Here is a 23307-nt window from a genome sequence, read left to right as displayed (position 1 = left end):
CTCAGTTGTTGAGCTAAAGTTTTAAATATTTTAAATTCTTTTCTTTTTTCTTTTTTTTAGATTAATATTTAAGATAAACTTAGCAAAATTAACTTTTAAATATTTTGTTTTGAAAGTGAGAACACACACTTTTAATTTCAATAATGACCTACTTTTATACTTTTAATGCATATTCTGGGTTTTTCTTTTCTTTACAACCGTGTGAGGTCTGAGCAGCTATGACAACAGTCAACCCTATGTACGCTTTGGAAAAATACAAGAAGCAATTGTTTTGACACATCTCAGTTAGAGTGATTTTTGTCCCCCTAGTTGCCAAGAAAAGACACTTTTTTTAAAGCCAAAAAAAAGGCACAGAGGGTCAGGATTATCACCGATTATGGACTTAGACCTCACAGGTGGAGTCAAATTAAAGTCCAGTGAGATTTTCTGTCTCTCATTTCCCTGAGATTTTGTTTGGCGGGATGATTGTCATGAGTGTGCGTCCATCCAATGGGGCGAACAGAGGGTACAGTTTCTCTCTAAAGGTTCCAGTGAAGGTGTAGATGTGGGACTTGGTTTCAGTGTTGTAGAAGGAGATCTGCCCTTCTTCGTAGTCCAAGTAGACCCCCATGCGCCTGGGCACGAGGCTGAGGGGGAGCTCCTTTTCTGGCTTGCTGCAGGCGTAGAATTTGTGCGTGCTGCGCCACAGCACCCAGTAGCCCTTCTTTGGCGTCATGGTGAACTTCCCGTGCCGCTCAGAGTCAGCGGTGGTCACGCCCACGCGCCAGTAACCGTTATTGGCTATGTTCACCTCCCAGTAATGGCGGCCGCTGCTGAAGCCCTCCCTGCCGAGCACACAGGGCCAGTCGTCGAAGCGCTGGGAGCTTTGAGGCTGCTCTGACACCACAGAGGACTCCTGGACTTTACGCTGGTCATCTGAAAGCAGCAGCCATGGGTGGTTGGTCATGGGGTCAAGAATCACATCAGCTGTTGGGAGAAAGGAAATAAAATTGCTAATTAAACCACATGTTCTTTGGTGTTTGTTGGTTGATTTATGGGATGGAGATAAAGCTGAGGCTGTTGTTACCTGCTGCGCTGCAGATCCACCCCCAAACTGAAAACACAGATGAAGAGTTTTATTATAGTTGCAGAAGAGATGAATTTGGCTCTTAAAATAGTCCCCTCCACAAATTGTTCTGAGCATCGGAATCATTATTCATAATAAAAGCTAAAGAAAAATCCCAAGGTTTTTTTTGGTGCAAATTTTAAAATACACACCTGAGTTGGGGATGTATCGAGGAATTCCTGCTTCCCAGGACTTTTGCTTTGCCAGGAGCCACAACTGTGGGACGATTTTCTGATAAGGAAAAACATAAAAATGAAACTCATACTAACTTTATATTCCTTTGCTTTCTATTTCCTTATGACTGACTAACCTATGCCATGCTTAGTCACTGCATAAATAATCTAGTAGGTACTCATAAATCTAGGTCCAGATAAAACTCAATTACAGCCCCAAAGGTCACGGCTCTGCACAAAAAACTGCAAGTAATAGTGACAGGTGAAATATTGGAGCCTAATTTGAAACTGATAAACTAAAGCAAGGCACCAGAGTCAATCAGAGCTGTGATAAAATAGCACGCCATCATCTATAAATGTGGCGACAGTTTATCTGCAGACTGCCCCGTCGTTTACGGGGGACATTGACACGCGTGCTATCAGAGCAGAGCCCGATTAGGGTCGTTAAACTGAATCACTGAGATCTTTCATTGATAGATGCGGGCAATGAAGGAGCAGAGTTCACTCGGATCACACATGGCATAAAGCTGTTACACAACCTGGCCACGACTGCCCTTCGTGACATTCGAAATGAACAACCGGTTTATTACACACTGGTTTATTTGTGTGCTATCAAACCTCTAAGATCTTTATCTTTCACTTCAAACTTACATCTTGCCATCATCCTCATCTCATTTTCAAATTTATGCCAGAGTTTCTGCATTAACATGAATTGTTTTAAGGATGTTTTTAAGGGCTGATTCAGTAGAAATGCAGAGGTTTCTCACCGTGCTTCCTTCCTTGAGCAGCGACCAGGTGATGAACTCCAACAGAGGCATCAGCCTGACCAGCCGGTTCTTCTTCAGAGTCAGCACACGCAGCACCTTACCCAGCTCATCGCTCTGAACGCCACAACGCTGCAACACAAACAAACGCTTGAGATTTGCCTCCATTTACTTTGAAAAGCGTGACACCAACCAAAACATAAATGACATAAAAGTAAAACACATTTGAAGTTAGGTGTCTGGTTAGTGACCCCCTGCTCACCTCGCTCGCCTCCTGCAGCTCCTTTGCCCACTCCATGATCCTCATGTGTGCCACCTCACTGGCATCCTTGTCTTTAGTTTCGTGTTCGTGACTGTCAGGGAGTCTCCAGGGAGTCTCCTTCAGGAGCTATAAGGACATTGAATTAATCGCGACATTGTTAGATTTTAACAGTTTTCGTTTCACCTTGCATATCAAAATAGGATTTTCAATTTAATTCAATTCAGTTTTATTTGAAGGGTCAATCTGATCTGGTCTGATCTCACATCAGCGTCTGTAAATACTGACCATGTCAACATCGCGGAGCTCATCGGCCCACTGCAGGATTAGCTTCCTGCTCTCCTCGAGACTGCGTTCGGCGCGCTCGTGTGAACTCTGGGCATCCTTCGTGGTGCCTTCTCCTGGATCCAGAGCTTCCTGCTAAAAGACATCACACTGTGTCAGGTGGTATGTCACACCATGAAACTACAGAAAGATACAGGAAGATTATATCGGATTGTATATCTTAGGTAACGCCCATCCTACATATGCTATAAGGTGAAGGGTGTGAGCTATAAAGAGTTAATGAATAGCTGAGCTATCAGCATCCATACAGTCAGTGCTGTTGTGTGATGGAGTTCCTGCATACAATAAATATTTTGTTATTGTGATCCTTGTCTGGTCTGTGCACTCTTAAATCTGGCTATACTAAGAGTCTGCCAGTTTCTACCTTGCACACTTGATCCACCTGTTCCTTCCACTGTTGGATAAACTGCACGCACTCCTGCAGGCTGCGGAGATCTTTCAGGCTGTTTTGGCGAGTTTGTTTCTGCAGGAGACAGAGGTGGTCACAAATAGGCCAAACAGACGCTGACCAACTGAAGAGAAAAGCTGTTTGAAGTATGTGGTTTACCTGTGACTGTTTATTGAGGCTGTTGGTGGGCCTGCTGGGGACCGAGCTGTGAGGCTGGCTGCTTTCATCATGGGTGGGCAGGTTCCAGCGTACGGCCCCGATGGAACTGCTCTGGGTGGCGCTGCTGTCCTCCCCAGAGAGCAGCATGCTCACCTCTGCAGGGATAAAAAAAAAAGCTCTTTTAAGTCTCAGTTAATGTCATGCTGCTTTTCCAAACTAAGAAAAGCAGCAGGAAATACAAGCTTTAGATAAAAGCTTTCCAGCAGAGGCTGTGTAAAGTATAGTGATAGATTTATGGCTCTGGTAAATGGAAACATTTTAGATACTGTATCAGTCCGCACAGTATCGCATCACGCAAAGGTTGATAGTTATCAGATGGGCAAGAAAAGCGTGCTAAGTATCACTATGAAACACCAAGGAAGAAAAAGACGTACTTCTTTTGGGCTTTAGGATACTTTTCATTTCCATCATGGCTTCCTCACTGTGGAGAAAAAACACACCACATGAAAAAGATAAAATATGAAATTATATAACTAAACAAACACACACACACGCACGCACGCACGCACGCACGCACGCACGCACGCACACACACACACACACACACACACACACACACACACACACATGTATATAGATATATTTGCAAGTTTTAAAACTATATCCTGGCGACCTGGCGTCAGGACATTATACTGCCACTGTTCTATCGAAATTTAAAGCGAATGTCCTCATATGTGGATCTAATTTTTCTCAGAAAGAAAAATCAGGTAAAAAAAAAAAAAAAATCACGTAATTCTTTGTTTTTACATTCATGAGGTCCCAATCAGCCCAAACAGCAAAGAGAAATTAAAAATGCCATGAAAGAGTTCAGGTCTTAGGAGGTTAGATATGTGATCCTGTATATGTATATACAGGATTACAAGTAATCAAATATAAAATAATACAATTACTTTAAATTGATAATAATAATAATAATAATAATAATAATAATAATCATAATCATAATAATAATAATAAATATAGAAAAAAGTTAAAGCTAGATATAAAACACAGCTGTAAAAAGAAAATCAGCATTAAAAAAAAGAAAAGAACAAAAACAAGCAAACAAACAAAAAAAGCAACACAACACAAAATTAAAACACAAACCTGCCTTATGTTTGCCAGTGAATTCATAAAATAAAATAATGGTTCATATTTGAAATTAAACCATCTCCCACAGACCTCAGGTATAAAGAGACACACTAAACTAATACACAAACTATGAGCTTATTATGTCGTACCTGTTGCTGGTGCAGCTCTGCTGGTGGCGAAGACTAGACAGCAACTGCTGTTGGTCTAATCCTTTTGTGTCTCTCTCGGTTTGATCTTTGAACTTTATGACAGGGAAATCTGCATGCAGAATCCCCTGACACGAAAAGTTTCCTGGCAGCACTGTAACCGAGGGCGCTGTGAGGGTATAATGGCGTGATTTTTTCTTTTTATGACTGCAATAAATTTCAGGTTATGACTGGGAGGGAAACAGATACTCCGTGTGGCTGTTGGTAAACTGTATATGCAGCAGGAGTGTTAAGAGTCATTTACAGTATCTGTGCTTTATAAACTTCAGTTGTTGCAAAAAATCATAAAAGATAAAGATTCTTCAAACAGTAAAAAAAATGTGATTTCACTTCTTACTGCATCACTGGATTCAGTCTGACTGTAGTGAAACTGAATCCTAGCAACTCTTATCTTTGCCTTGACACATATTACACAAATGTGATATATGACGCGCCACTTTGTTTACAGTAACTGGCCCCATCTTGTCTATAACACTCATCATGTGGATGAATTTCATGGTCATCACTGTTCTTTTTCTGGGCTGGAATGATCATCCAGCATAGATCTTTAACAACTTTCAAATGCACACATTTCAATCTATTTAGGATTTTCTCTCATCCACACAGGCTCTAATATTTGGTTACATGTTCCTTAGCAAGTTGCATCTCGACCAGATGCTTCTTGTAGCCATCAACAAGCTTCTGACTTTATTCTACCTGCATATTTAACTGAATTGGTAGAGTTCATTTAAATTGGTTGATTTTCTGGCACGAACCCAGCTTTTAAGATTAGTTCCCAAAAGTTCAGTAAGGTTGGCATCAGCGCTCTGAGAGACGTCAACATGCAAAAGACACCATATAACTGTCAGCCCTGCTTATTAAAAAGACTTCAGTGACTTAGTATAAAGCCATCTTTCAGGAATGACTATATTAGTTTCATTTCATTATTTTTGTTGTTTTTTTGTTTTTAAGTAAATCTTCATGTGAAGCACTTTGTAACTCTGTGATGAAAGGTGCTAAATAAATACTTATTAGAACTGAAAAGACAAAAAAACAACACACTACAGTTCTACATCTACATTTTACATAATGTGGGATTTGTTTTTATGTCTTTATTTCCTTTTGCTTAACAGCAAATTATGAGTCGAAGAAGTTACTGATTATGTCAATAACATCCATTGACTGGACTCATAACGTCCCGAGCGGGTGTAATTTGGAAGGGTATTGCATGGTGTCAAAAAAGGCAGAAAAATAGGAGCTTCCATTGAAAATGACTCAAGGCATGCACATCTGGATGTCTTCAGCATTACATACAGAAACGTCAGAGAAACACATGCTTCCCTGTATGTATCATCAGCGCGCTGCCCTTTATTCCCCTTTGGTCATCAGTGTTACATCTCGCTGCACTGTGCAAAATGAAACAGGCATATGAGAAGGAGAGGATTACTTTTAATAACCAGGAGAAGAAGAAAAGTTACAGTCAGCTATACTTGGTCCAAATTTGATTTTTAAAGTGGGGTCCTTATTCCTGGAGTTTTTGCCTAAATCATTGTGGGTTTCTTCCACCGCCTGGTTATCTGTGACTTCAAGGTCATAGTGTCATTATGCAAGCCGCCGAACCTTACGCTGTTTCTGTTTGTATACAATAAAACCAATCTAGTGTAAACTATTAGCCGCTGAGTTTTTTTTCCCTATTGAGCTTCTGAACTTCAGTTTGCCTTTTAAAATCGAGTCAGGTGGAGATTAAACCTGAATAAATCATCCTGCAAGAGAACATTCGTGAATTTTCTAACCTTCAGCAGCAGTGTAACCTAAAATATGATCAATGTTTCCACAGTTTGTGTAAGAGAACCAAATTCAGCGATTCAGTCCGACTTTAAAAGCATACTTGACTGAAAATGAATCTCTGCATTAAAACAACAACAGAAAAAAAACAGCAACCTTTCATAATCTCCTATAATGAGTTTGAACTTAAGCAGTCTGCGGTAAGAAAGACTGGGTACAAATCAGGGGAATTCAAAATACCTGGTCCTTCCCTGAGAGTGGCTGACCAGCACAAATCACTCTGAGAACAAGACGTGTGATAGCCTGGGAGGCCACACAGAGCTCAGAGTAGCTCCTAAGCAGACAAATCAGAAAGCTGTCTGAGTAACATTTAGTAGCTGTAGTTCAATAACTAAACCAAAGGTTTTTGGTTAAAGCAGAATAAACATCAGCATCAGAGGCTGATCCCCTCTGAGAGACATCTGGAGGTGGGAGATTCTTTGGGTCGGTTTCAACGCGCCTGCTGATTATTAAAGAAGCAATGACCTTTGTGCTATGCCAGGTAGTCATTAAGAGAAAATGCCAGGGCATGTTAATCTAAGTAGGAAATAGGTCATGGAGCCACACAGGGACTGGTCAAAGAGGAATGATGACAGCACTTTTGGAAGTGAGTGAAGGAAACAATTACTGGCATTTTTTAGTCCCACAGCTGGTTTATTGTGAATACTCCAAGTCACGGACATGGAATAATGAAGGCCTGATAATATTGTCATCTCAGATTATTTAGGGTTTCCTCTTCACCCCCTTTTTGTTAGTTGCGTGAAAATAATCTCGACGTCGTGTTTGTGCAAAAATACAAATTTGATTTCCCTGCAGCTGAAGCCGAACAGGCAAAAGGTAAAACAGTATATATATAACTGTCCTTTCAAAAAGTCCTTTATGTAAAAGTATGCCACATATTACTCAGCAGTAAATGCAATGCCCCCTGTGACCGACTTAATAATGCCAGATTGTTCAATCGCCAATTATTGTGGAAGTTTATTGATGGTCTATAGTTAATTATTAATAGTGTGTTATTATACAGTCGGGTGTAATATTTGTGCAGCCGTGGCAACAGTAAGGGCGTAGTTTAGAATAAAGGTTATATAAAGCCCACAGTTGTGGGTGGAGACGTGACTGATAAGCATCAGATAATTTCCCCACATGATGACTGGGGGGGGGGTAAAAAAAAATAATCAGCACAACTTCCTCCTGTATAAACCACAGTTTTACATTTATTTTTGAAATGCAGGCAAAGCTGGGACACCATTGAACCAATGTAAAAAAAAAAAAAAAAACACATCTCATTTACTTGAGTTATATCTAATATTTCTCCTTATATCCTTTTTCTGTTACTACAAGGAGCTTTTTTTTTTTTTTATAAAAGTGGCATCACATCTCTGATTCTACCAAAGTCCAAGGCAAGAGGCAGCTTACTGTCAGCCTTACAAGTATGTACATACAAGTCAGTATATATATATATATCTTTAAAAAAAACAAAACGATGCATTTTGTAACAGGTGCTCTCTCAAGATGCGCAGCCTCGTCTCCATGTGCAGGATTCCCAGTGAAATGCTCAGTTCCAGTTTTTGAAGAACTGCTTGAAGATGATGGTCTCCTTCCCCTGTGGCAGGATTTCCACCTGTAGTGCAACGCACATAAAACTTTACTGCTTACTGCTTATATAAAAGACCTTACAGTTGACATCATAAACTCACACGTCAGATCTGTGGCTGTATAAATAGAAACAAAGAGGTTGTACGAGCTTTCCTGTCTACAGTAAAGAAAGACGCTTGACTGGTTTGCGGTGTTTAACATGAGCAGCTTTTAGCAGCTGTACCTGTGTTTTCATGCGAGGGTAATTCATTTGTTCGATGAATTTGTCCGCCATCTGCAGGGCCACCCTCTTCTCCTCAGCATTGGCTCCGTTACCTGATGATTAAATGAGCTAATGTTAATTAGCAGCTCTATTTGAGAGCTTTTTCGCACACAGAGTAACTTTCAGGGTAACTTTAGATATCAGGCGTGGTGTCCCTGCTACAAGCTACAGCGATGAACAAATTGTTGAACAAAAGGTCCCTGAGCACTGTAGAAACCCCAATGTAGCTCTTTAAGAAACCCTTACTCCGATCACATGTAAGCAGGTCCTCAGACTCACCTCCTCGTGAAACTGCCAATCATTATTTTTCACTGTGTTCATTACAATTTCATTTCATCAGATATCAAATATGAGGAGGTGGCGAGTTTGCTGCTTTGAGTTTGATTAGCAGCTCCTCACCTTTCCAGACGAAGATCTTTCCGTTGGAGCCGTTGTCCAGGATGAAGCAGTCGTCACGAATAAGCAGCTCCTGGAGAAACGGGCTCTTATCGGACACTTTGGTCGTTGTCATGGAACCGGTGGCATCAGACACCTGATGAAAGAGCATACAGTGAACAGTGATGGGAATGGTGGTTTTAAAACGTCAACGTTGTGCATATAGTTCTGCATATAGAGCTTACCTTGTAGAGGGAGGCTATGTTGGAGGCGTCTGCTTTGCTGTCCTCTTCTGGCGTGCTCTCTGGCAAAGTCGGAATCTGTCCTAGGACCTGCACAGCAGCACAAAAACATCTTATGAGGACTACAAAGAGAAGCTTTTTTTTTTTTTTTAAAAAACAACAACCCAAAAACCAAAACAAATAGATTTTTTTTTTATGTAATTATTGACTTGGAAATGGAAAAAAAACAACCATCCTTCCTGAATAAAACAATCGGATGACAAATCAGGAAAACTTATTTACTCTGATCATTTCCTCTGGCTCTTCCCCCTCGTTTGCATCCACGATGCGGGCTTTACCGTGTCGGTCTATGTCGCGGATCAGCGAGGCGATCTCGCGCACCTTTTGCTTCTCGAAGATGTTGGCTTGCGAGCCGGTCCAGGACACAATCGTCTGGGTACAATTATCAACATTAGATCAGCACAACGTGGTAAAAGTGGCACTTTATTTTATTTGCAGGTTGCAGTAAAAAAGCGAAACAAACTGGTTATTGTGTAGCGCGTTAGTGTATAGCTCTGACACATTTTAGAAGAGCAAATGATTCGGTGGCGTTTGGCTGCACCTCTCCCCGGCATGTCCTCCTTTTGATAGATTATCTCACCGTTCCGAGATCGAGGATGAAGCAGTCTCCCTTGTTGAAGCTCTTCCAGGACAGCTCCACCTCTTTGGCACGGATGTTGCGCTTTCCTTTGATCTGGTACAACCTCTGCACGGTGCCAGAGCCCTGAGCCCTCCTGAAACCTGACTCCACACCACCCTCCTGTGAGGAGAAGCAGAATCATCACTTGGACTGAACTTTCATGGTAGTTTATTTTTTTAACGTTTTACGACAGTTGACTTTTTGGACGAGCGATTTCAGCCTTAACGTTGATTCATTTTAACAAGCTCAGATTGCTACCTGTAAAGAAGTCACAAGAAGCTCTAAAACGATAAAATTTGTTATTTATGTAACCAAGGATGTACCTGAGGTGGCCAAATCTACACAAGCTAAATCTGACCACCTCAATCTCCTAAAAATAAAATAATAAAATTAAAAAGTCATACAGTGCAGAATATTGTATTTTAAAGCTTGCTGTTGCTTGTTTTAAATGGCAGTGCACAGTTCAGTGCAGCACAGGTATGCTGTGGTAATAAAGTTACTGGCATTTTCAGTTTTAGGCATCCAAACACGTCGCTGTTTCCACCACCACCTGCTCACCTTGTAGCTGACCCCTCGGGGGAAGAGCTCCATGAACTCGGGAGTCTCGAAGCCCTGAACGTGCCTGTGCTGAATGGGGTCTCCACCCAGAAAATTATCCAGCTGGGTGGCCAGCATGGCACAAGCTACCTGCTCATCTCGAGACGATTTTTCACCTGAAACAAGGGGGTGGAGCACAGGTCACTGAAAAGCATGTTCTTCCTGTCCAAAAACTCAGTTTATTTATAAAGGATTGGGGATGTGAGAAACCAATTTTGGGAAAAAGCTGAAAAACTGCTCTGGACCTGTTGCTGCAAGTTTAACTTATGAGCATGATGTAAAATAAAACAGTCTATCTTTAGCCTCGGCTGGTAGCCCACAGTTGGGCCTAAACTGTTCACACCAATTAGAATTTGTTCTCACTTTATGGCAGATTTCCCAAAGCATTCAGTAAGATATTAATACGTTCGACCAGCTGAGGTCAAGTTTGTGATGATAAATCCGCCTCAGTGCATCCAGTAGGAGCTGCTTCGACTACTTGAGTCACGTTCTGATTGTTAATTTGAACTTCTACAAATTCAAAACGTATTTACTTATGTATTTTGTGATGTCAGAGTTGAGGCTGACCTCTCATTATACTAAAGCTAGGAGACGGTGCGGAAATTAGCCTACAGAGAGTGGTGCCACACATTTTCCTGGACATTCAGGTTATCTGTGGACCTCTAGTGCATCATCTAGCCCTACGGCCACAAAGCACTGTTAGCTCTGCAAATAACATACGAGTACTGCTACATGTACTACCAGACTTACAGACAGTTTGAACCGCCAGGCCAATCAGGCTTCTTAACATATCTAAATATTACACACTGCATATTTGCTTTTTGCTTCTCTGCACATTGTCTTATTTCTTGCACTGCTTACATAAGACTGATTGCACCTAAACCTTTACTCCTACTCTAGACTAAAGCTAATTTTAACTTCACCAGTAAAACTAAGTATTAATACTTAAACAGGGGTCAGGGCTGGCCAAACAGCTTTAATTAAAGGAAATAAATCTATAATCTAAAACGGTTCTTTCAAAAATAGCTGGAGCAGTGTGAATTTATTTTGTTGTCTCTGGTTTCCTGTGACAAATAAGCACGAGGAGTTTTCAAGAAAGCCACAGTCTGCCTCTTCTTCTGCAGAATTACACTTTAACATACAGGGCATAATAAAAAAGAAGAAGAAAAAAACCCACGAATTTCTTAACAGGTCTTCAAATAATGTAAATACAACTTCAGATGAGCAACAACATATTACTCATTAGACTGTGTCATTATTTATTTAACAAAAACTGAGCCAAAGTGTAGAAGCAGTGTGTGAAAAACTTAATACACCCAAAGATTGGGTAGTTTGTCGACCCACCTTTAGCAACAGTAACTTGAAGTAATGGTTTCTGTATGCCTATCAGTGCCTCACATTGTTTCCATTCTTATTTGCAGCATTGCTTCATTTCATTGAGGGCACTCAAAAGCATTAAAATAAGGTTGAGGTTTGCCTTGCAGCACCTTAATTCTTTTCTTTTCCAACCATTTTGCTGTAGGTTTGCTGCTGTGCTTGGCATCATTGTCCTGTTGCATGAACCAGTTTCAGTCGTGCTTTAGCTGTCAGACAGACGGCCTTAAGTTTGACTCTAGAATACTTTAGTACACAGAGGAGTTCATGTGTGACTCAATGACTGCACGTTGCCCAGTTCCTGTGGCTGCAAAAGAAACCCAAATCATCACCCCTCAACCACTGAGCTTCACAGTTGGTATGAGGTGTTTGTGATGATCTTGCTTGTAATTTCTCTGAACTTGTTTCCAGTTGAATTGAAATAATCTTCCTCACTGTAGACTGGAATGCCTTTATAACTCTTCCTTGATGGGCAACAACAGTTGCTTCTCCAAGACCACTTCTGACATCTTTTCTCTTTGGCATCATGTTAACACAGACCTGATAGTCAGGTCTGATCAGTTAATCAAGTGCATTTGATTATCAGCACCTGGCTGCTACTTACCCTCTTTATGTGGAAGCACTAAAGGTTTGCTTAGCGTTTCACACACTGCTTCGCATCGATATCCTCTTTTCAAATAGCAGCTTTATTATTTACCTGTATCCAACATATTTAGTGGAAATCTGTAAATTGTACCTATTATACAAAACCCAAACAGGTTATACTCTCTAATCAGGCGCTGGTACGACTGATTAAAAAAAGCTGAACTAAACAAACGGTGGACATACAAAGAGACCGCCGGTCCATCAAAGAGAGGAGGAGGGAGGATTAACAGAGGTGAATGTTTGAGCGAAGAGAGGGCTCTCCAAGTTGTGACAATCAGCTTAGTGTTACCAAAGCACCGGATACATGCTGGAAACAACAGCCACATTTGAGTACTATAACAGTGCTCCTGTATTTTTAATGCTTCCCTCTGGACTCATTCCCTCATCATCCCTCTTCATCCAGCTTCTCTCGACACACAATGATGCATCAGGGCAGCAGAGTGTCTCGTGTGTCATCACCATCAGCGGGGTGGCTACTAGCCTTTCAGCCAGGGTTAGGTGTGTAGCGAGCGCCAGACAATGCTTAGCTCTTTTACTGGGTGGAGTAAAATGGAAATCAGATACTCTTCCATTGTTTTTCTCCAAGTAAAGTCAAGAGTACTTTGTGTTTGATTTGCATCGGGTAGCATGTTGCATAAGCCAGATGCGTCTTCAGTCTCTTACCTATCCACATGTGGAGGTCAGCTCCCTCCTCCCCGCGGTTATCCAGCACCAAATAGGAGTCTCCATTGAAGAAAGCTCCCACCTCAGAGGAATCTAGTGGCACCGCCTTCATCTTTTCTACCCTCCATACCCACAGGCCCTGCTGCCGGACCTCTGGGCTGAACTGACCTGGCACTGGCTTCAAGGGGAGCATACTACATGGAGAAAAGAACAAAGTAAAAAGGTGTTAGAAGAAAAAACAAATAAAGAGTAGGGAGCATATGGGAAGCTTATCCATGGAGGACATCTGAGTCACACATCATGTCCCTTAAAGAAGGAAGAAGAAACAGGAAGTGGCAAAACAGTGTTGTGTAACTTGTTCTACATGGGAGCGCGTGCACGGATTTGGCTGGAGTAAGTAGAAGTGAAAGAGGAAGTTGAAGCCACAGTGTGTCTAAACGGAGCGGCTTTACGTGACCTTTCTTGTCTACTCCTCAAAGGTGCCTAAATTCTCACTAAACTGACACTCCTCTCCACACTCAAGGAGAAGGTACACTTCTGAATGTAGCTGGAGGTTGTTTGATTCGCTCTTACAGCAATCGTTCTAAGGCAACAGAACAGAGGCTGGAGACACTGTGATGAGTGTAATTATACCTCAAGTAGACACAAAGTGTGGGTTGTGTTGCTGCCTAAGGACCACAAGCTACATTACATGACTTTTATGCAACACGACACCAACGCAGCCTTAGCGCCACTGCACAAAAACAGTTGGTGTCGCAGGTACGAATGAGGCCAGAGTGGACTCGCGTAATCGTGCCCCTCTTGTTTTTCATTAGCAACGAAAAATTTGTGTTTTTTTGTAGTAGACAAGCAAGTGTGTCATCCAACCACACGCCCACGTCTTCCTGTCTTTGGTTGGTTTTTCTGGTTTGTCTCTTTGCACGAGAGCAGACGGTTAGCTTTGTAGGGGGATCAGATCACCAACGTCACCACCTTTCATGTCATTATCTCTCACTGTGCCCGACTGTATTTTTACATTGCATCTAAATTGTGGAAACTTGCAATCATATTTTCTATTGCTTGTACCTAATAGGGCTTCAGCCACACACGACCCAGAATTGGACAAGTGGAAAATGGAGATAAGGATGACGTTTGTCCCCTTTATGGTATGTGTACTGTTCATTTCTGACCATCAGTCTGTTTTTATATGCTTGTTCAGTGTTATCCAGGTCACAGTGGTGAGGGCGCTGGAGCCTATTTGAAATGCCATAGAGTGGCGAGCGGGGAACACCCTGGACAGGTCCCTAGTTTATTGCCAACATACTACTACATACTTGCCCTATTAACCAAACTATTATGTATGTATTGGTTAATAGGACAAGTATTTAAGTTTTATTTTGTTACAAAGAAATAAAAAGGCAATAGATCACACTGGAAAGGCTTGAAGTGTCTTTTTTTGGGAGCTTTCAAGCACATCCGAGTTGTCCTTGGCCGGGGTGGCGACTCATTGGATCATGCGAGTGAAGGTTTGCTCTTTTGTAAGGTAAGGGTGATTAACTCAGCAATCTTTATCTACTGAAAAAGACCAAGAGATATTTTGAAAGCTCTGGGACGGTGGCCATTTCTTTAGGTTAGTGAACTTTCACGCAACAAGAATTATGTTGTTTAAACAGAAAAACAGAAACTGTAACTTAAGTGATGGCCAGCTTCCTTGCTCTACAGTTTTCAGCAAGATCTTCTGGATGAAGACAGACCATGCTGAAATTGACTTTGTTGGAGTGATGACTTGAGGAATACCCTTGCCAGCTGCTAAAAGCAGCACAAAACTATATAAGGGAACCGTAAACAAAATTATTTGGAATTAATTTTACAATGACTCACAGGAAAAGGACACAGAAGCCAAAACCCAGGTTTTAATCCAAGCAGGAGTCAAAAGCCGAAGGTAAGGTTGATAAAACATGGCAAGAACGCACAGGAACGTCCTTAAAAAGCCAACAATGGATGAGGAACAAAGAAAACAATAATGGGAACTCGAAGGTCGGTGACGTCATAGCTTATCAGGTCCACGATCGACCACAGTTAATTTGTGAAATACACAAAGTTTTGTCATTGGCTGTGCAACACAAACTAGTGAGAGTTAGAATCTATTGAGAAGTTAGGGTGTCTTGGAAACAGTGATAATCTGGACAAATTAATCTCATTCGCCACCAAATGAAAGGACTTTGGGTCAGAGTATTGTGAAAGTAGTAGTAGTAGTAACCATTGATATAAAAAGCATAAAATTATGAGCATGCAGCAGCACTGTTGCATTGATTGTATTACTGCAGTTAGCTTGTGATATGAAGGCCACACCCATATAACAAGGAAGTTAACCAATAGGACCACTCGACTCCATGATCAACATTTCAAAATTCTTTCTTTACAATTTTGTACAAACTCTGTAAACCTTGAGATTCTTATGTCACTGACTTTGCTGAATGGCTGAAATGCTGAAACTGTAAATAGTATGCATGAAGGTAATACTGTGAAAAACTATATAAAAGGTGCTGTAAAATGACAGTGACTTTGAGTATAATTTGGATAAACTTATGTGATCACTGTAAGTTTCACTAAAATGAGACCAACAGTGCAGGAAAAGCAGAGATTCTTGTGAATTGGGAATAAATGGATGACAATGCCATGGCACGAGCTCATGAGGTAAAACTAGAAAACACGAGATCATGTCAGGAATATTTGACAACGGTGATAAACAGAATCAGCCTGACAACTGACGAGTGCAAAGCAGGATACATTTACACTGATCAGGCTTAACATCATGACCACTGACAGGTGAAGGAACAACACTGATTACCTCTTCAACATAGCACCTGTTAGTGGGCGTGATGTATCAAGCAAGTGAACATTTTATCCACAAAGATGTGTTAGAAGCAGGAAAAACGGGCAAGTGTAAAGATTTCAACAAGTTTGATTAAGGTCAAACTGTGATGCTTGACGCCTGGGTCAGCGCATCTCCAAAACTGCAGATCTTGTAGCATGTTCTCATTCTGCAGTCTGCAGTCAGTATCTATTAAAAGTGATCCAAGAAAGGAACAATGGTGAACCAGTAACAGGGTGATTTCAAACAGATGAGCTGCTGTAGTTTAAAAATGTAATTCTGGTTTGAATAGAAAGATGTGAGAGTGCACAGAGGACAACCGTTTGTTGTGTAGGGCGCTGCATAGCTGCAGACTAGTTAGGATACCCATGCTGACCCCTGTCCACCACCGAAAGCGACAACAAAGAGCATGTGAGCATCAGAATGGGACCACAGAGCAATGAAAGAAAGCGCCCTGGACATATAGGGGATTTTCCCATACGTCACTGAAGTATGTGAAAATGACTAGACCTTCTGCCCCTCCCTTTCCTCCTTTCTAAATAGCAGGATAATGCCACAAAGCAGAAATGGTTCAGGAATGGTTTGAGGAGCACAACAAGCTTGAGGTGTCGACTTGACCTCCAAATTCCTCAGATCTCAATCCAGTCGAGCATCTGTGGGACGTGCTGGACAAACAAACCTGATCAATGACGGCCCCACCTTGCAGCTTACAGAATTTAAAGCATCTGTTGCTAACATCTTGGTGCCAGATACCACAGCACACCTTCAGAGGTCGAGTGGAGTCCATGATCAAGGCTGTTTTGGCACCAAAAGGAGACTAACACAATATTAGGTAGTTGTTCATAATGTTATGCCTGACTGGTGTATACTAAGCAGACAGAACAGAGACCTCAAAATAAACAGGAAGTGGCTAAACAGTAGCTGATGATGAGACAACTGGTTTCAATGGCCAAAAATCAACTTTCAAGATGTCAAAGATAAATACTGATAAATATTAACTTCAGTGTCGATGACGAGCGAGAAGAAAGACTTCCCAGCTTTTATATAATCTTTATCATATTGATGCATGCTGATGTGTATCTGCAGTTTCGCATATTCATCATCAACCTTATCATAAAAATGTTTCACAACGTCAAGAAGCTCTGGGGTTGTTTTTTTCTTGCAATAAAACTAATTAAAAAAAGGTGGCAAACTTATGGGTGTCATAACACATTCAGGGTGAGCCCCAACGGGCATTTAGATAAACATCTGTTTATAAAATAAAGCACGGGCGGAGCACTTTAACACTTCCTTTTAGCTCTATCATCATATAAGTGAGAAGTTTTTGTTTTAACTGTGCTGCTACAGAGGCAACGGGAAGATAAAGGGAGGCTGGAAAACAAGCAATTAGCTTAATTATAGGGATTAGAGTCAAGTGATGATCCAACATGTAAGAAGCTGCTCCCAGCGCTACTGTGTTATGTGTCTTAAAACAACTCATTTGGCAGCAGAAAACGGCGCATCTATCAGTGCTGACTATCAGCACTGTGGTCAGACTAACAGGATGTCAACATGCTTTTAAAACTCAGCATTATTTTTGTAAACTGTCAATCGAGCAAACAGCGCAGTGAAGTGAGCATTTGAACATATATACTGAGTAGTGTAGAGGGGGTGCAGGGAAACGGAGAAAGGCGGCACATGCAGAGGCCACTGGGTTAAGGTTACAGTGCTTGGACAGCCGCTTGAAGAGTAAGTAAGGAGGCACAAATAAAAGCACCGGTCCACTTAACTGTATGATCTCCTCTGGTACCTCCGGCATGCTGTCTGACTCCAGGTCCATTCTGCGTGTCCACTGGAGTGTGTGTTGTGTGTTTGAGGTTGTAAGATATCGAGGGGTCTGACGAGGAGGAGTGCTTGAGCTCACCTGGCCTTGTTAGCTTATATGTGGGAGGTAACTGAAGCCGGAGTGATGAAAGCCTACCTGAGGCCCGAAGATAGGACGCTGTGTGTGTGTGGAGGTGGGGAGAGTCGGGTTCCTGGTTTCCTGGCTAAAGCTAAACACCAAGCTGATAATTACAGTGAGAGCGAGCTGCTGGCTTCTTCGTCTTTCCACTGTTTCCCCCTCCTCTATCGCATCTCTTCCCCTTGTCCCCATTTGTCCTCTTTAAAACAGGAGTGAAGGGCTGGTCTAAGTAAAGCATTTCTGTATCCAGCCTCTGAGGTTCAGAGGGTAAGTAGCAGCCAGTTGCTGATAAGTGTGAGCAGTTTGGAGATCTGAAGCATTCAGGTGTCTTAACACAATGCCATAATCTGCTCAGGAGCGTACGTCGCAGCAAATTTTACCCCAAGATAAGGCCCAAAAGCTACATGTCAGACTCTACAGGTCTCAGTTAGGATGGTAAATGCTAGAGTTCATGCCGGTAGAAAAACACTGAACAAGTATGACTTGTGTGAACGGGCTGCCGGGGGAAAGTGGACCATCAAGTCCTCCGTATACCAAAGTATGCTAAAGTCAGACGTGAGGCCATCTGTCTGACAGCTAAAGCTAATCTGGTTCATGCACGAGGGGAATGATCCCAAGCACAGCAGTACATCTACAACAGAACAGCTGAAAAGGAAAATGATCAAGATGCTGCAGTGGCCCAGCGGCAACCACCCAAAATACTTCGTAACAATGAAGCCAAATGTAATGAAGTTAAAAAATATAAATAAGTATTTGCACAAAAGTAAGTCGACTTCATGAAACAGTCTGCACGAGGTGGGTCATGCATTAGCAGCCTGATGAAACTTAAAGAACAGCGTCCCAGGAGGAGGTCTTGAAAGGGGCATCTTTTTAGTTACAGCATTATGCTTAATTTTTTTTAATGACAATGTAAATAGTAATATAGAGAGAGTAACCTCAGAACTACAATTTTACTTTTCAAAACTAGCTCTGAAGCTAAGCTCATTTTTAAATTACAAGCCTGGCATCAAACTTCCAAAAACCGAAATCTGTTTCTTTTTTGTTTACTGCAGTTTCCATGAAACGTATAAATACCGACAGGCCTGTTTTTATTTCTCTTTTTCTTTCTTTCTTACTTCATTTTAGGTTTCTATTATTTTTCAAATTTGGGTATTGGTTTCATTCAAAATCATCTTTCACGTGCCTTTAAAACAATGAGGGGTATTTTAAAATCAGTAGTTTCTCCTCTGGTCTATTTAATACGGAGCATAATAACTGAGCACTGTAATCTCTAAAATCCAGTCCAATCTTTTGCGGAGAAACAAAGCAAAATGAACTAAAGACGAGTTGCGGAGCAGAAAACGAGGTCGCTCGAGGGGTTAAAATGGTAAAAACGCAAAGATGCCCTCTTGGCCTTGTCCACTGAAGCATCAAGTGGCGCCTGGTTAGATGGAGAGGAGAGCCGACAGGGAGGGCTTAGATGGATACACAAGGTCAAAGATAGGCTGCTGGGGTCACTGAGCCAATCAGCCATTCATGCGCTGTTGGGCACACAATGAAATATGAGAGCGTACGACATGCAGGTGCACAGAGCATCAGGCGTGGAGAGACCTGAGAGCAATCTGTTAGTTGGCGACTGGTGAACAGGGTGTGTGTGTATGTGTGTGTGTACGGTTCAGTGGGCTCTACGTTTATGAGAGTGAAATCAAGACAGAGTGATGGAGATACTGAGTGGACTGAGAAATAAATAGGGGTTAGAAAGGAAACAGTGTCATTTTAATTCAATGTGACAGCACGCTGCCTATGGTTTAAAGCCAAGGGTAGTTTACTTCCTTGTCTAAAGTAATGACACAGATTGGAAGTTACTTCAGTGCCACACCCTAACCTCAAGGAAATTGTTAGAAAGCTGTAAAAGGAAAGGAAATGAAAAACACGGGGCTTCCCTCGCTGCTAACTGTAAGAGCGTTGCAGTGAAAAAGGGTAAACTTTGAATGAAATGATGGACAGAGGCGAGTCCCACTGACGTGAAACTGAAGACTCATTGTCCAGGAGCAGGAATGTGCTGAGCAGACAGGGGAAAAGTACAGGGAAAAGGAAAAGTGGGAACAGAAAGAAGAAATCAGAGTGAAGAACTGTAGAGGGAAGCAAAAAAACAAATCCGTGATAAGGCTTACCTTGGGAAGAGAGCTGGCGGTGGCACAAAACACGTCTGAGCAGGGAGTGGAGAGAAGAGCAGCAATGCAAGAAGCAGCACGACCTTAAACACACACACAGTTAGGCAAGATATTTCCTGCCTCAGTCTGTGGCAAGCTAAGCCCAGCCCTCTGACTCAAAAAACCCACAAAATCTACATTTAGTCAAGACTCAGAGGGAAGGCAGAACTGCTGCTTCACAAATCCACCAGCCAGCTGTTGAAAGTGGTTTCAATCCATAATAGTTTGTGTCTTGTGTCAGAAATGTGAAAATTTGGTGTAAAAAATAAATGAAAAAATAAAAAAATAGTAGTTTTTTTCTTGTTGTTTAATGAAACCTTCTTCATTTTAACAATATGAGTTCAGTCGGCCTCTCTGTGACTCACAGAAGTTAACAGTTTTCCTGTAATTAGTCAAACTCGGATTCTCCCAGTCGGACGCGCCCATCTGTGTAGCTAATCAGTTCATCACAAGGAATGCCACCCACCCACCCACCCGCTTGCACAGCTTTACATGCACATAGTGGGAAACCTGTGATTCATCCTTTCCACAGGTAAAGGATCTCCCAACAGATAAAATGAGCTCTTATCTGGACAGAGGCGTGAACAGCATGCTGTCTGGATGACTTTTTAATTTGCTGTCTACTTATTGATAAAGTGCAAATGTTTTAAGTTTAGAAAAAATTGATTCAGATAAGGAATTTCAATTCATAGGATCAATTAAATCAAATGAAATGCATAAAATATTCAGGAGAACTTTAAACCTCACGCAATCAAGCTACGCCGTGCTATCCACGGTGTTCGCTCACCCATCCAAATGAATTAATTCAGTTGTTCCAATCGCTTCCATGACCACAGGTGTATAAAATCGAGCACCTAGTCATGAACACTGCTTCTACAAAGAATGGTGAAAGAATGAAAGAAGGTCGTTTTCAGGAGCTCGTGAATTCCAGCATGGTACCGTGACAGGATGCCACCTGTGCAATAAGTCAGTCGTGAAATTTCCTGGCTACTAAATATTCCACAGTCAGCTGGTATTACAACAAAGGGGAAGCAACTGGGAACAACAGCAACTCAGCCAGGAAGTGGTAGGCCACATAAAATCACAGGCTGAGCAGCTGCATCCAAGCCTTACATCACCACACACCACACTGTCACTGGACTCAGTGGAGACGTGTTCTCTGCAGTGATGAATCACACTTCTCTGTCTGGCAAGCCAATAGGCAAGTCTGGGTTTGGCAGTTGCCAGGGGAACGGTATTTGTTTGACTGCATTGCACTGAATGCAAACTTATTTGGAGGGGGGATTATGGTGTGGGGTTGTTTTTGATGTTTTTAACGAACACCTTTTATTGCATGTAATGCACAGACACACCAACAGAGGGCAGTAATATCCCTTCAACATACATTGTAAAATTACTATTACAACACTCCCACTTAATTTTACCATGGAGTTCACTTACTTGACTGCCATTGCTTATTTCTTTCAAAGAAACAGCATTATGCACCTATATCACAGTGTTACTAGAAAATAAACATTTTCTCTTTTGTTTTGAACTCACACAAAAAATGTACTGTGTCCATCTTAGACAAAACTATTATTCTTCATTACAATTAAATGCTCGCCATCTTAACATAAGCATAGTATAGGCATGTTAAGCATATGATAACCCTTTTAAACTGAACACAGTCCAATCTTCCCTCTGAGATACTCAAACTTTTGTCTAGGGCTGCCACAAACGATTATTTTGATAGTCGACTAGTCACCGATTATTTTTGCGATTAGTCGACTAATCAGATCATCATCCATTGGATGTAAAACGTACAGCTTATTGCACCAGCAGCATCTGCTCTTATATAACTATCATTAGCTTGCAGCTTTAAGTGTTTAAGGTATGTGCTAACTAAAAATAAAGACAAGATGATAGTTTATTAAATTTTAATGAAATTTGCAGATTGTTTAGGTGAAGTTTAATAAACTCAGCCGTCTGCTCCTTGATATCTAACATATAACGGGACACCGGAGTAAATTCTGGAGCATCTCACACTTCTGATAATCAGCTGTCTGCTTGATGTTTATTCAGCTGTGTAAAAACTATAACTTTGATCTCAGCCAAACCGATTTACTCAGGAACAAATAAAATACAAAAAAAAGCCAAACAATAACAACAAATTATCTAAGTGACTTATATATGTTTAACCTGAGTAGCGAAAGACGGAGGTGGGTTTGAAGCCGGGAGTCCGGTGTTCTCACGGCTCTAGTGAGCCTTGCCCCCGGCTAGCTATCGAGCTAGTGGGTAACAGACGTCTCTGAAAACGTCGGAGCGCTTTTGAAAATATGTGGTGTCTTGATAAACTGAGCAGATATTTGAGGTAAACACAGCTACATTCTCGCCTGAAAATATGTTAAACGTTTATTTTGTGACCCAGAAAGAATAATAAGAGTAACATTAAAACTAACTAGCTGCCGCCATTGTTGGAAACTGAGCTGGGCTGCGCTATGAATTCTGGGACAGAGCTACTTCTTCTTCTTCGGGGTTTAACGGCAGCTGGCATCCTTGTACATGCAGTGCTGCCATCTTCTGTTTCAGTCCGTTATTACACTCTTAAATCCTACTACTTATTCCTGCGTCTTTTGTGATCTTACAAAGCTTCAAACGATGCGTCGACTATTAAATTAGTCGTCGACGATTTTGATAGTCGACGTAATCGTGACTAGTCGACTAATCGTGGCAGCCCTACTTTTGTCTAGGCAGTGGTTTGGTTAACATGTCAGCCTTCATGTTTTCTGTACAGCAGTACTTCAGCTGGATTTGTCCATTTTGCACACATTCACGAATGTAGTGGTAACGAATGTCTATGTGCTTTGTTCTTGCATGATCGACTGGATTTTTTGCGATTGCAATTGCTCCTTGATTGTCCTCCAGGATCACTGTTGCTGTGGTCTCCATTCCAAGCTCAGTTAGTAGTCGTCTTAACCAAACTCCTTCTTGTGCAGCTTGGCTCAAAGCAATATACTCAGCCTCTGCAGTTGAAAGTGCAACTGTTGCTTGTTTCTTGCTATGCCAACTGACTGCACCTCCTGCAAGTAGAAACATGTTTCCAGTTGTAGAACGTCCTGATCACCTGCCCAATCAGCATCTGAATACCCAACCAAGGTTCCTGTTTCTGTCCTTTGATATTTGAGCCCCAGGTTTAGAGTTCCTTTCAAATATCTCAGGATTCTTTTCACAGCTGTCAGGTGTGTAGTGTTTGGGTTTGCATTGAACCTTGACACCACACTCACTGCTTGTGCAATATCTGGTCGTGTGGCCATGGCAGCATACAATAAACTTCCAACCATTGACTGATACATGCTTGGGTTTACAGGTTGACTGACATCATCACTCTTTCTTAATTTGACATTTGTGTCAGCTGGAGTTGCTACTGGATTGGCACTGTCCATTCCATACTTTTGTAGTATGTTTTCAATATACTGTCTCTGATGAAGTATAACATGGTTTTTGTCCTTGTCTTGGATCACTGAGATGCCCAGAATGTAGGCTAGCTCACCCATGTCCTTCATTTTGTAGTGTT

The 23307-nt window shown here is 41.6% G+C and overlaps 2 protein-coding genes across 2 annotated transcripts; both read right to left on the bottom strand.

Moving 5' to 3' along the window:
- Window positions 1-159: 159 nt before the first annotated feature.
- On the bottom strand, window positions 160-3664 carry LOC146391305 (butyrophilin subfamily 1 member A1-like). Its single transcript, XM_084918550.1, has 9 exons — window positions 3628-3664; window positions 3194-3348; window positions 3011-3109; window positions 2590-2718; window positions 2305-2430; window positions 2046-2174; window positions 1258-1336; window positions 1067-1093; window positions 160-966 (listed from the first exon to the last, which is right to left on the bottom strand). Exons 1-9 carry the CDS (start codon window positions 3662-3664, stop codon window positions 434-436), a joined length of 1314 nt encoding a protein of 437 aa, XP_084774676.1. The 3' UTR covers window positions 160-433.
- Window positions 3665-7522: 3858 nt separating this feature from the next.
- Window positions 7523-19842, bottom strand: LOC146391304 (macrophage-capping protein-like). The gene is made up of 9 exons (XM_084924170.1): window positions 19716-19842; window positions 12767-12960; window positions 10046-10200; window positions 9449-9607; window positions 9091-9240; window positions 8812-8898; window positions 8591-8723; window positions 8153-8244; window positions 7523-7954 (listed from the first exon to the last, which is right to left on the bottom strand). Exons 2-9 carry the CDS (start codon window positions 12957-12959, stop codon window positions 7889-7891), a joined length of 1035 nt encoding a protein of 344 aa, XP_084780296.1. The 5' UTR covers window position 12960; window positions 19716-19842; the 3' UTR covers window positions 7523-7888.
- Between the last annotated feature and the right edge of the window lie 3465 nt (window positions 19843-23307).

Source organism: Perissodus microlepis, chromosome 3 (genome assembly GCF_051167445.1).
Source record: "Perissodus microlepis isolate ML-2025 ecotype Zambia chromosome 3, ASM5116744v1, whole genome shotgun sequence".
Lineage (NCBI taxonomy): Eukaryota > Metazoa > Chordata > Actinopteri > Cichliformes > Cichlidae > Perissodus > Perissodus microlepis.
Note: the sequence above shows the minus strand (reverse complement) of the source record. Positions and strands in the feature narration are given on the sequence as shown.